Below are 12,971 nucleotides of genomic sequence, written 5' to 3' on the forward strand. Positions count from 1 at the left end.
CAGATGTGTAATGCTGTCTTTAACAGTAATTTTGACATTGGATGTTGGATGAATGAACAAATAAGACACCTGAGGCTTGTGCATGCCTTGTGCTTGTTTATCTAGTTCTAACAAGCTTCTAACAGTGATAGCATGTCCAAGGTCTTACAGCCCATTAAACTGTTATTTTTGGTCAGTTTTATCACAAGCATAATTTATTACTCAAAGTAAGAATGTGGTGGAACAGCAATTCTAATCTTAAAATAAATCTGATCAAATAAAGTTTGCAATAGCTCATGCAGAAATGAGCAGTTAGAGAAGCCATGACCTCAAAATAAGATTCGACCTCCTATCTTAACTAGGGTAAAGTCATTTCTGCCTTGCTATGAAGGAAATGATGTTACTGATGAAAATTGTCGGTTTAATAAGGCAGTCGTGCAAACATTGCAGCCAAAAAAATGGAGCACAGAAATTGCTTGTGCAGTGCTAAAGTACTGAGTCCTTCCAGTAGTTTAAGTGACATCTGTGTAGGCTGAGAGATGGTTGACTGGACTGAGGCTGTAGAGGGAAGATAGCTAGCTAGTCTATAGAAGTTAGAGGCAGGAGTGAGGCAGAGGCTACTAAATGATGGGCAAACCAGATTTTTTTGGAGGGAGAGAGGGGGTGTTGATAGGCAGATGGAACTAGTTACGGGAGGGGAGCAGGAAAAGTAGAGAGAGAGCTGGTAGATGATAGGTGGAACCAGATGAGGGGGGCAGGGGCCAGATGGAACCAGATGGGGGAAATGGGATAGGAAAGGTGAACCAAGGAAGAAGAAACCCAGATGTATGGGTATGTGAGTGATGGGCAGACGGAACCAGGTGGGGGAGGGTGATGAATCCAGGTAACAAGGGAGGAGAGGGAAGGAGGGAAGAACAAAAGGAGAGAGACCTTGTGGGAGTGGGAAAGAGACACTGGGAGTGGGTTATCTGAAGTCAGAAAATGCACTGTTCATACGACTGGGCAGTAGACTACCCAAGTGGAATCTGAGGTGCCATTCTTCTGTTTGTGTTTAGCCTCACCGTGGCAGTGGTGAAGGCCAAGGTTAAACCTGATTACTTATCTTGAGATTGCAGTTTAAAGTAGCTTCGTCTCATTGGAAAAATTACAGTGGTATTGCTCTGAATCCTGAAAGCTTTAAACAATGCCAGAAAGACACATGAGCTTAACTCAAACTACTTCAATTCGTTCTTAAAGTAGTAGCATTATCTTCCAAGTAGGTCATGTGCTGCTACTCATTTCCAAGATGTTTGATAACTTCAGTGCATTTTGTATCGTTTTCTACTCTATCTTGTTTATATGATCTAGTGTGAAGATGTTCACTCCATGTGATTATGTCAATGTATTTCCAAAAATTGGACCCTGTGATTTTTTTTTTCTGTGCTTGCAAAAATACAACTTTACTTATGAAAATCCAGTACCATCTGATTTCACAAATTGCAGAAATATTAGAATATTTTTCAAATAACCCGGTCCACTATACAAGACAAATTCACACTGGAGTTGTTGAGCATCTTGAATTTCACTCATTCAGACAAGTGGCAAATGTACCATCACACTCCTGATTTGAGGCCAGAGGGTCAAAGCAGGAGTGGGATGGAGAATTAAAGTGGCAGGCAACAGGAAGCTTTGGGTTGCACCTGCAGATAGCACCTCATTGCGGACAGCATGCATATTGTTTTTCCTTTGTTTTCTGTTTCTTGGAGTGGAGGACATGCCCAACTGAACTTGCTGAGCATTTTCCCTGCTTTGCATTTTGCAACTCCTCCATTCTTTTGTCCACGTTTTCACTGTCTAACTGCTTCCACTCACTCACTGAACAGATAACTTTGTTTACAGCTTATTGCCATAGTCACCCTGGTTTTATCCTATCAGAGACTATCCTCCTTCCCCACCCTCCGGCACCTCACATTCCACTTGGCTAGCCGACTGCTCAGTGGTATGAACAGTGTATTTTCCAATTTCAAATAATCCACTCCCAGTGTCTCTTTCCCAGTCCCACTAGGTCTCTTTCCCTATGTTCATCCCTCCCTCTCCTCCCTTCCATCCCTCCCTCACTTGTTACCTAGACTCATTAACCTTCCCCACCTGGTTCCATCTGCCTAAAGAGTTTACAGACAGACAAGGAGCACAAGGATAGGACAAGCCTTTGTTTCCTTCCCAGTTTTGTTAGTTCTATTCCTCTTCCTGTAGATGCGACTGGAGCCGCTGAATATTTCCAGCGTTTTCTGTTCTTATTTCAGATTTCCGGCATCTGTAGGTTTTTCTTATTTTCACTTAGTTTACAAGTTATGCTATTCATCATTACTCCATTTCGGATTTGGTTTTTCCTGACCTCTGGCACTCACAGTGTCTGCTTTGCCCTTAGAGATCTTGGTCCCAAGTTCTGGAATTCCCTGCCCAAAACCCATCCATCTTTTTCATCCTGTAAAATGAGCCCATCTCGCTGATCAAGTTTCAGTTTCTGTACACATCATTGACTTTTTGGAAATTTTTGTCTACTTGTGTCTTTAACCTTCAATGTTTTTTATTCTACATTAAAGATGTTATATATATGAGTTGTTTAAAATCTGTTTGTTTCCTGCAACTAGGTGTTTCTGGTTAGAAAGACCCAAGGTTGTGATGCTGGGCAACTTTATGCTATGAAGGTGCTTAAAAAAGCTACATTAAAAGGTGACTTTTTCATTCTTTTAAATATAATTTTTCAAGAGCTTATCATTCAGAGTGGATCATCATATTGTACAGTACCACCCTGTTCACAATGCCTTAACTGAATATTCTGATGTGATGGCTCCCCTGCTTCGAATAAATGGTTGTACAGGTTTTCTTGTAAAGTCGAAAAATTGCTAATGAGTGAATTGCAGAAATTCTGTGCTTAAAATCCCAAGCATGTGACTAGTTTATTTTGGTATACTTTTACATTGGTTAGCAGTTTTCAGATTAGGGCTTGATTTTTGCATGGCTTGCCCACAGCCTGTGCATACAGCATACATTGTACTCAGCTGTCCAGAGTACACACAACCAACAATTTTACAGCATCTGCCCCGAGGCAGTTTTCTGTGCAGGACTGTACAATGAAAATACTATTTGTTTGGAGTGGATGTGACTGTACCACTTGAATACTTCAGTTTGTAGAACTGACTTCTGATCCACCAAGAGGCAAAAGGAGATATGGAAATAGAAAATTGGCTTCACACTTTTAAAATGATTGATGTAACAAGACAGTGACAAGCTTTTGCTGTGTGCTTTGTCAGGACTTTTGCAATGGAGGGGGGACAAAAAGGAATGGTTTAGCCAAAAAATAAGGCAGCTTGTGAACACAAATGGAGGAATAAAGAGCCTGATAAATAGTGGATTAACCTAGCACAGGTTAACTGCAAAGTCAAGTAGTATAGCAACACAAAGGCATTCCAAGGGGGTTGGGTGGCCAGAGGAAATAAATTCAGATACAGACTAGACCATCCAAAGCCAATGTTCTCAGTGACGAAATAAAAGCTCAGATAAAATGAAAAACAGGAAACTTGTGATATGCATCAAGGGCAAGATTCTGTTGATAACTGGAAAGACACTGGCAAATGTGAGAGGTTAGCTTGGAGGGGGAGGGGTGTGGTGGAGCGGGGTGGAGGAAGATGAGCCTGTTGAGCAAAACACAGTCTTCATGTAGAGGTAGCAGGCATTGCTTAGGGCTTTGCATTTCTTCCCAAAGTAGTAATTGGAAACAATTGCCACTTGTAAACACGTGATGGACTAAGTGTGGGCTGCTATGCTGTAGCTGATGGGAGAGAGTGCATGAACAAAATTGCATTGGAATCTTGTGCGCCAAATTCAAATTAATGTTTTATTTTTAATGGTTTAATATTAAATCTGCGGGTTGTATGAGAATTCTGGGTACAAAAGTACTGGATGAATGAATAGCATTATGAAAAGTTGTGAGTTGATTTGCTCTGGGTAGAATTAGGTCTAAAGTAGGCATACATTGGTCAAACATTTTCAATCTTTATAGGCTGTAGAGATAGTATCAGAGAATTGGAGGACTGTTAATGTTATGTCGCAGTTAAAGAAAGAAAAGGGATAAACAATGAAGCTGTAACCCTCTGGAACTTCTGACCTTTCACACAGAAGAGCAAAGACAGATGATAGGGATGTTGCCACATGCAAGTTTCCCTTCAAGTCCCACAAGCAGTATAATCATTGACATAAGGTCTAAATCCTCGAACCTCTTGCCTGACAGCATGATAGTGCTCTGAGAGTTGAGTTGTGAGCATTGTCAATCTGCTCTGCAGTGTAAATATCACTAGTATTTAAATGCTATACATCAGTTGGAGAAAATGTAACTCAATCAACATCTGAAAAGATAGCTTGTTTAATATTTGAGTACATGTTTTACACTTTTTGTGTGTTTTAGTATTAATCTGTCGGCAATAATTTAGTGAACAAATCAATATTTTGATATCAATGACACAAAATTTATTGCTGCTAACAACTTTGCTTATTGAAGCACTTCCTTACTTTGCACTTTCATCACAGTAAGAGATCGTGTTCGGACTAAAATGGAACGTGACATCTTGGTTGAAGTGAATCATCCATTCATTGTCAAGTTACACTATGGTGAGTTTATTTTTTTTTGTCCTTTAAACAATCTAAAGATTCCAAATTACAATTGCAATCTTGATATAAATTGATATAATCTTGATATAAATTGGTGGGAGTTAATTAATCAAATGACTAAGTATCATTAGGTCCTGAAAATAATCGCGTTCTGAAATCTTTCAGAATGAGCTTTTAGAAGTTAAGATGGTTTCCATTTCTATGACTAATCTTTGATCATCTAGAATCAGATGTATGAAATATGGATTGTGAGGTATAGAAAAGTGGCTAGTGAAGTGTATCCCAGCTCTAATGGTATTGGCAGCTGAGTAGCATATCAAAAGAATTATCAGAATTTTATCACATTGGCTTGGATTTTGAGTTGATTGTAACATGAGGCAATCTAAAATTAGACAAGTCTCAGACAGCAATTGCACAGTGAAGCATCAAATTTACGAAGTTGTGTCTCGGATGCCCTGGTGCACTCCATTGACACCTTGATAGAACGGACATGAAAAACTTTAAAAGCTGTGAAGGTGCAGTATCTGCACATGGGATATCCAGCAGTTATCTAATAAGTTCACCAGAAAATGTTCAGCTGTGTTTATTCAAGCACAAGTTATTTTTTAATTTTATGAAATCCCTGTAGCATTGAAAACTATTACAAATGTGAAGCCTCTCACCTTCAAATTTTTAATTATTGCTGGGTACTGAATTAAAATTTACTTTGTCATTTTTATCCTCCAGTGCCACATATTCTTTCCCTATTTTGATTCCAAGATTTATTTTATTGAGGTATAGCTTGCAGTCCTTCATTTAGTCTCTCAGTAAGCATTGTTTGTCTGAGTTTTCTCCATTGGTTGTCCTGCTCAGAAGGTATCAAATCCTGTGGCTGTGATACTGGAGAGGTACTCTGAATTATCATAACTTGCTGATCAAAGCCATCTGAAAATCTTTAGATTCCTAAAAATGTAATAAGTGGTGAGCAACTGGCCACAAAATCTAGCCTACTGTTTATAATACCTTCCTGTCACATTTCCTGCTTTTTAGTGGTGACTGCACTTGAAAAATATGTTATGGCTTTAAGATATTCTGGGGTTGTGAACATTGCTGTATTAAGTCAAGTCTTCACTGCTAGCTTTTAATTCTTGCCCATAAAAGCTAACATCTTTTCAAAGCTTTTCAGACCGAAGGGAAGCTTTACCTTCTATTGGATTTTCTCAGGGGAGGTGACTTGTTTACACGACTTTCCAAGGAGGTAAGAACTTCAGATATGCAATACGTTGTTACCTAAAATAGCAGTAGACAGAGACCAAAGGACTTATTCTGCCTTGTGATATGTGGAATGTTTTACCCAGGCTTCAATGGTAGTGTCAAAACACTCAGTACAAAGAAATAGCTTCAGGTGGTGAGTTCACAAAATAGACTCAATATTCCCTTCCACCATCCATTTGCAGCACAGCATTCAATTGTGCAAGTGGAACTGGGGGTAATTATTGGAAACTAAATAATGGCAGGAACTACTTGGGTACAAAGTTGAGGCTCTCAGCCTTCTGTTTGAAAGACGTGATGAAATTTGAGTAAATCCGAGAGTAATGCTTGTACAAGTCTAGCTGTTGTTGCCTCTTGTACAAATATTTGAGTATCCCTAAACAGGTCCTGAAATGCTATTATCAAAATTATGTATGTGACATTTATCATAGTAATTGACACATCTCAATCACTCTTGTTCAGAGCCTTTCGGTTATGGAAACCAAAGGCTCTGAACAACTTGTTTTCCTTCAATTTCTACATTATTTCTATGAGAGAGGCAGCCCCTGCCTGATTCCATTTATGTCTGCCCATCTATCTGAAGGCCTGGAATCGCCTGCAAAGACTTCCCTACTTTGCATAATTACCATAGAACAGTACAGCACAATACAGGTCCTTCGGCCCACCATGTTGGGCTGACCTTTAAACCACACCTAAGACTATCTAACCCCTTCCTCCCACATATCCCCCTATTTTAAATTCCTCCATATGCTTATCTAACAATCTCTTGAATTTGACCAATGTACCTGCCTCCACCACTACCCCAGGCAGCACATTCCATGCCCCAACCACTCTCTGGGTAAAAAAAACCTCCCTCTGATATCTCCCTTGAACTTCCCACCCATTACTTTAAAGCCATGCCCTCTTGAATTGAGCATTGGTGCCCTGGGAAAGAAGCGCTGGCTGTCCACTCTAACTATTCCTCTTAATATTTTATATACCTCTGTCATGTCTCCCCTCATCCTCCTCCTCTCCAAAGAGTAAAGCCCTAGCTTCCTTAGTCTCTCCTCATAATCCATGCTCTCCAAACCAGGCAGCATCCTGGTAAATCTCCTCTGCACCCTTTCCAACGCTTCCACATCCTTCCTATAATGAGGTGACCAGAACTGGACACAGTACTCTAAATGTGGCCTAACCAGAGTTTTGGAGAGCTGCATCATTACCTTGCGGCTCTTAAACTCAATCCCATGATTTATGAAAGCTAACATCCCATAAGCTTTCTTAACTAACCTATCCACCTGTGAGGCAACTTTCAGTGATCTGAGGATATGAACCCCCAGATTCCTCTGCTCCTCCACGCTACCCAGAATCCTGCCATTAACCTTGTACTCAGTCTTGGAGTTTGTCCTTTCAAAGTGTACCACCTCACACTTCTCCGGATTGAACTCCATCTGCCACTTCTCAGCCCAGCTCTGCATCCTATCAGTATCCCTCTGCAATCTTTGGCAGTCCTCCACACTATCCACAACACCACCGACCTTTGTGTCATCTGCAAACTTGCTAAGAAACCCTTCTACCCCCTCATCCAAGCCATTAATAAATATTACGTAAAGTAGAGGTCCCAGAACTGATCCTTGTGGGACACCGCTAGTCACAGCCCTCCAATCTGAATGCACTCACTCCACCACAACCCTTTGCTTTCTACAGGCAAGCCAATTTTGAATCCACATGGCCAAGCCTCCCTCGATCCCATGCCCTCTGACCTTCTGAAGAAGCCTACCATGTGGAACCTTGTCAAACGCCTTACTAAAATCCATGTAGACCACATCCACTGCACTACCCTCATCAATCTGCCTAGTCACCTCCTCAAAGAATCCTATCAGGGTTGTGAGACATGATCTTCCCTTCACAAATCCATGCTGGCTGTCCCTAATCAGTCCATGATTCACTAAATGCTCATAGATCCTATCTCTAAGAATCCTTTCCAACAGCTTGCCCACCACAGACGTAAGGCTCACTGGTCTGTAATTCCCTGGACTATCCCTACTACCTTTTTTGAATAAGGGGACAACATTTGCCACCGTCCAATCCTCCGGTACCATTCCCGTGGACAATGAGGACTCAAAGATCCTAGCCAACGATTCAGCAATCTCCTCCCTCACTTCACGGAGCAGCCTGGGGAATATTCTGTCAGGCCCCGTGGACTAATCTGTCCTAATATTTTCCAACAGCTCCAACACATCTTCTCGATATCTATATGCTCTAGAACATTAACTTTACCAACACTGTCCTCAGCATCATCAAGGCCCCTCTCTTTGGTGAATACTGAAGAGAATATTCATTGAGAACCTCACCCACTTCCACAGCTTCTAGGCACAGCTTCCCACCTTTGTCTCTAATCGGTCCTACCTTTTACTCCTGTCATCCTTCTGCTCTTTTGCGTAAGTGAAAAAAGCCTTGGGATTTTCCTTAACTACTCACCAAAGCCTTTTTATGTCCCCTTCTTGCTCTCTTCAGCCCCTTTTTAAGTTCCTTCCTCGCTACCCTATATTCTTCATGAGCCCTATCTGATCCTTGCTGCCTACATTTTATGTATGCTGCCTTCTTCTAACTAGTTGTTCTACCTCTCTTGTCACCCATGGTTCCTTCACCCTGCCATTCTTTCTCTGCCTCACCGGGACAAATTTATCCCTAACATCCTGCAAGAGATCCCTGAACTACCTCCGTAGTACCCCAGGATCTGTTCTTAGTTGTTTGCATGTCCATGCTGCCTCTCTGCTAAGATGTATAAAAACATTACATCAGCTTCCAACCACCACCAGACTTGACACTTCCAGTTCCTCTGATTAGTCACTTTGTTTGTCATTTATACTAGATGAGCAGATACTTCCTCCCAGTAAATATTGGGAGCGTTGGACAACATTATCTTTATTTCCCACTGTAAGCACCATTCCCAAGCCTGTATGCCAAGTCTCTGCAGATGAAGCAGACCATTCATATGTGGGCTATGTCACACAGCCTTTCAGCTTACACCCTTCACCCATGGAATATCACTTGACTGTCCTATCTTATGTCATCTGCCAAAGCCCTTGTTACCTCAAGTCTTCAGTATTCCTCTGCCTGACCTCCCATCTTCCATCCCGCCTGAACATTAGTTGTCTGAACTCTAACTTCTTCTCTCCCCATCCTAGATCCCTGGACCTTCTGACCTGAACTGACTTTCTGTTCAGTTTTTAATTTTCATATTTGCTTTCAAATTCCCTTGGTGATATCACCTGGCTTTTCTCAAGTCTTCTCCAGCCCTATAGTCAGTTGAGTATTTAATTGCTCCACTACTGACAGTGTTTCTTCAGCTCCAAGTCCTGGAATTCTCTCCCTATACCCTTGTGTCTGCTGCCTTGCAGTTGGGATGCTAAATTGTATTTCAGTGTAACCATTCTTCTAAGACTCCATAAGACCAGTACATCCATTGGAAGAATATTCATTATGGTCTTCTGAACTATTTTCAGTCACCCAGAGGGGTCAGGAGAGTTTTCCAGTCCCCATGTAAGTAACTGTACTTTTGATCTGTTTTTGTTTTGTCCTTTCCCATGAACCTACATGGCAGCCAGGGAGTCTGTAAGAAGAGTCTATGGCAATGGTTATACAGATAGACTGTTTATTTTCCCCCCCATCTTTCATATGACCATTTTTTTAATGAAAGAGGCAAATAAACTGCTTTGGTAAGGCCTGACCTTCAGTGGAACATAACCAAGAAGGCACCATGGGATGAGTATCTTCCTGTTTTTGCATTATTGACTAAGGTCCGCTTAGGAATACATTTCTATTTTTCCATCCCATTTTTTTTCAAACAAAGCATAACCTAGATATGAAAGATGACATTCATGAAAATCCCCAAATTGTTACTTGGCAACTAAGAATGATTAATAAATGTCCTTTCAGCATGTTAAGACTATGGGGGGAAAAAACTGAATTCTTTTATCCTATTGTGTACCTGAGTTTGCAAGCTCTCATTCTCAGCTTATCTGCTTTCACATTTGGAAAGTCTTTTCTTTTTTATGTATTCCTACCAGAGCTTGCTGTTCTCTAAATCTAACTATTCAAGCCCGTGTATCTAATGAGCCCCCTTAAACTTCAGCAACATCTCCCCTTATCCATTTTAGTTTTGACTGCACAACATTCCACAATTTTCAGCCTTGCTGCTACTCTCCTTCGAAGATCTTAAAACAAACCTTTAATTTTCCCATCAATTGCAACTCTTCCTTTTCCTTTCGCCTTCTTGGTTCCGGTTCCTCTTTCATCTCAAACTGTTTGGGACATTGCTTTACATAAGAATGTTCCTGGACCAAGGATACAGTGCAATTACTCTTGTGTCTAGAGTGAGAGGCTATCATGTCAGGATATTACTTGCCATTTCACATGCACAAGGTTATATAAAACAGAACTTTGATCAAAAAAATCTGTTACATTTTTGTCCAAAGCTATTTTTACTTGCATTTTGTACATCCTCAAAGCATAGCCTACTTGAATTTGTTCTACTCTACCTTGTTTCTGTTCTCAAGGTCATGTTCACTGAGGAGGATGTTAAGTTTTACCTGGCAGAGTTGGCACTTGCTTTAGATCATCTTCATGGTCTGGGAATTATCTACAGAGATCTAAAGCCAGAAAAGTAAGCTGTTTATATTTTTTGGCCTTTTTTCTTCTGTGTGGTCTGCGGAGTCTCTGCTTTTCTGTACATGAATGATTGTAATTAGTTCTGCATGTCCTTTTTACTGAAGTGAACTTTTTCAGTACCATTTAAAGGAATTATCTATAATTGTTCCCTTTCAGTATTTTGCTGGATGAAGAGGGCCACATTAAATTGACAGGTGAGTAAATTCATTAGTTTTGCTGGTTTTACTTGTTTATAAAAGTTTGTAGGTTGGAAACAGCATAAAACATACTGTCCTTGTTATTCACGAGGGATAGGGGCACAGACTTCCTGCAGATAACAAAAAAAAACAGGTATCACTAAAGTCATGACACTTGGGCCTCACGATATAGAGCGGTCAAAAAGTTGGTCGTGATTCCCTGTCCCCTCCACCTTGCTGTTGGCATCCCTGCATTTAGTTGCATTCTCTGGACTACTGTCTTTGAGTCCCTCCACCTTTCTCCTTTAGGACGTCTGGAAAACTCGGCTCTGACTCTTCCATTGTCTTCCACCCTCCAATTCTTCCCCTTGCCATGGCCTCCTCTGACAGTTATGTGCGTCAGTATTTAAAATGCCATAAAAACAGCATTATATTGCTTAGTCAAAGATATATTGTGCTATATTTATCGCATCAAAGCAGTATGACTCCTCATGCTAATCTGTGTTCTCACCACCTTGCAGCATTTGCCAGGCTCAACTGCGTCATGTAATTTTGTTTTAATGGTTTTATTACTAGAAAGAGATCTGAAGTTCTATTCTACTTTGGTTGTGAAGCATTGAATGTAATAGTTATAACAATTTGTTTATTATTTAAAAATTCCCAAACAGTCTGTGTAATTATCCCCCAGGTACCTTCTTTATTGGTGTGAATATGCTTTTAAGAAAAATGAGAAAATCCATGAAAGTAACGTATGTTATTAACCTACAAGTAACCTTGCAGTACATCCCCAAGTTACAGAGGGGTTGCATTCCTAGCAAACCATCCATATGGTGATTTTTCTATTTAATCAGTGGAGATGTGTTGCTCTCTGTTAGTTTTTCTGTCAACAGTAATGCCCCGTGGGTATGTGGTCTACAAGCAAGGGAAGGCTGATTTGAATTGTAAGCAGAAGAGAAAGGGTTGTTTTAATTAACTAGAAATGGATATTGTGTTGTTTGATAAAGTATCATTGCACCATAGAAGAGATTGCTTTGTCAGTTTCCAAAGTTAAACCATTTAGCGTCCTTCTACTGTGAACTAGCAGCCTTGGTAAACTATTTCAGTTCTCTGTATACATTTTGTTTTTTTTACACAAATTCCATAAGAGCAAATTTTTATTCTGTATCTTAAGTTTTTTGGTAGTCATTTGAATTGTGTAATGGTGAATTTATTACTAGAACTGCTGTAATGTAGGGGTACACTGTATACATTTTTGAATTTGTATTTTTCAATGTTGCTAATAGCCTAATGATTACAGCAAGTTTGAAAAGTATGACTAGACAAATTTAGACAAAATGCCTAAAGTCAGAATCATTCTCAAATGCAATCCTTTTGCCAAAGGAATGCTGCTGAACTTTGGTATTTTCCTGCAATTTGGTAACTACCTGTCCTCAGTGGGTTAATATGTTGTTTGTTAATTATCAAATTAGAAAATTAGAATTTTAGATAGTAAGATCTCTAAATCAGTTGGGTAACTTGTGAATTTAGATTATTAATCATTAACTTGGACTTCAATGGAAGAGCAGCCATTACTCTTCCAGTGTACTAATTTCATAACTTCTATCATCTTTTCCAAGATCTGGAATTAACATATTGCGTCCTGGTGTTAATATGTCAAATATTTAATGAGTCAGAATATGTTCCAGATGGCCCATTGCCTGTGCTTTTCCTATGACCACATTTATCGTGCAGTGCCGCAGTTCCAGTCGAGCTTGAGGTCTGCGTGCCATGATTCAACTGTGAACCAGACACGGCAGGCTGCAACCATCAGCTAAACGTGAGGTGGCACTTCCAAACACCCACCCCAATAGCTTTTCTACTTTTTGCCATAAAATCAGTTTTGTTGTCGTAAGAAGTAATTTAACACATGCATTGATTTGATTTCAAAAATATCAGAACAAGTGTTGTACACTAGATGAATGGCATGAATTCTAAAATATGTTCTTTTACACTTAGATTTTGGGTTGAGCAAAGAGTCTATTGATCATGAGAAGAAAGCCTATTCATTCTGTGGTACTGTGGAGTACATGGCACCCGAGGTGGTCAACCGACGGGGTCACACTCAGAGTGCTGACTGGTGGTCTTTTGGTGTTCTAATGGTAAGCTTTTCAACTTGGCTACATTGGACTTTATGCACTGAAATGTATTTGGTCAGTTTATTCAAAATTCTTCCTCAAACATAAAATAAATTTGGAAATGCTGGGGAAAACACGTAGCAGGTCAGGC

At 40.2% G+C, this 12,971-nt stretch overlaps 1 protein-coding gene across 2 annotated transcripts in view; it reads left to right on the forward strand.

The window, feature by feature from the left end:
- LOC127569448 (ribosomal protein S6 kinase alpha-3) overlaps positions 1–12,971 on the forward strand; it is a 78,321-nt gene that overhangs the window by 30,683 nt on the left and 34,667 nt on the right. For both annotated transcript variants that reach the window (XM_052014096.1, XM_052014098.1), the window contains 6 exons: positions 2,610–2,691; positions 4,546–4,626; positions 5,784–5,863; positions 10,419–10,525; positions 10,687–10,724; positions 12,702–12,844. In XM_052014096.1, coding sequence (XP_051870056.1) covers positions 2,610–2,691; positions 4,546–4,626; positions 5,784–5,863; positions 10,419–10,525; positions 10,687–10,724; positions 12,702–12,844 — 531 coding nt within the window. The remainder of the gene's footprint in view (positions 1–2,609; positions 2,692–4,545; positions 4,627–5,783; positions 5,864–10,418; positions 10,526–10,686; positions 10,725–12,701; positions 12,845–12,971) is intronic.

Source organism: Pristis pectinata, chromosome 4, assembly GCF_009764475.1.
Source record: "Pristis pectinata isolate sPriPec2 chromosome 4, sPriPec2.1.pri, whole genome shotgun sequence".
Lineage (NCBI taxonomy): Eukaryota > Metazoa > Chordata > Chondrichthyes > Rhinopristiformes > Pristidae > Pristis > Pristis pectinata.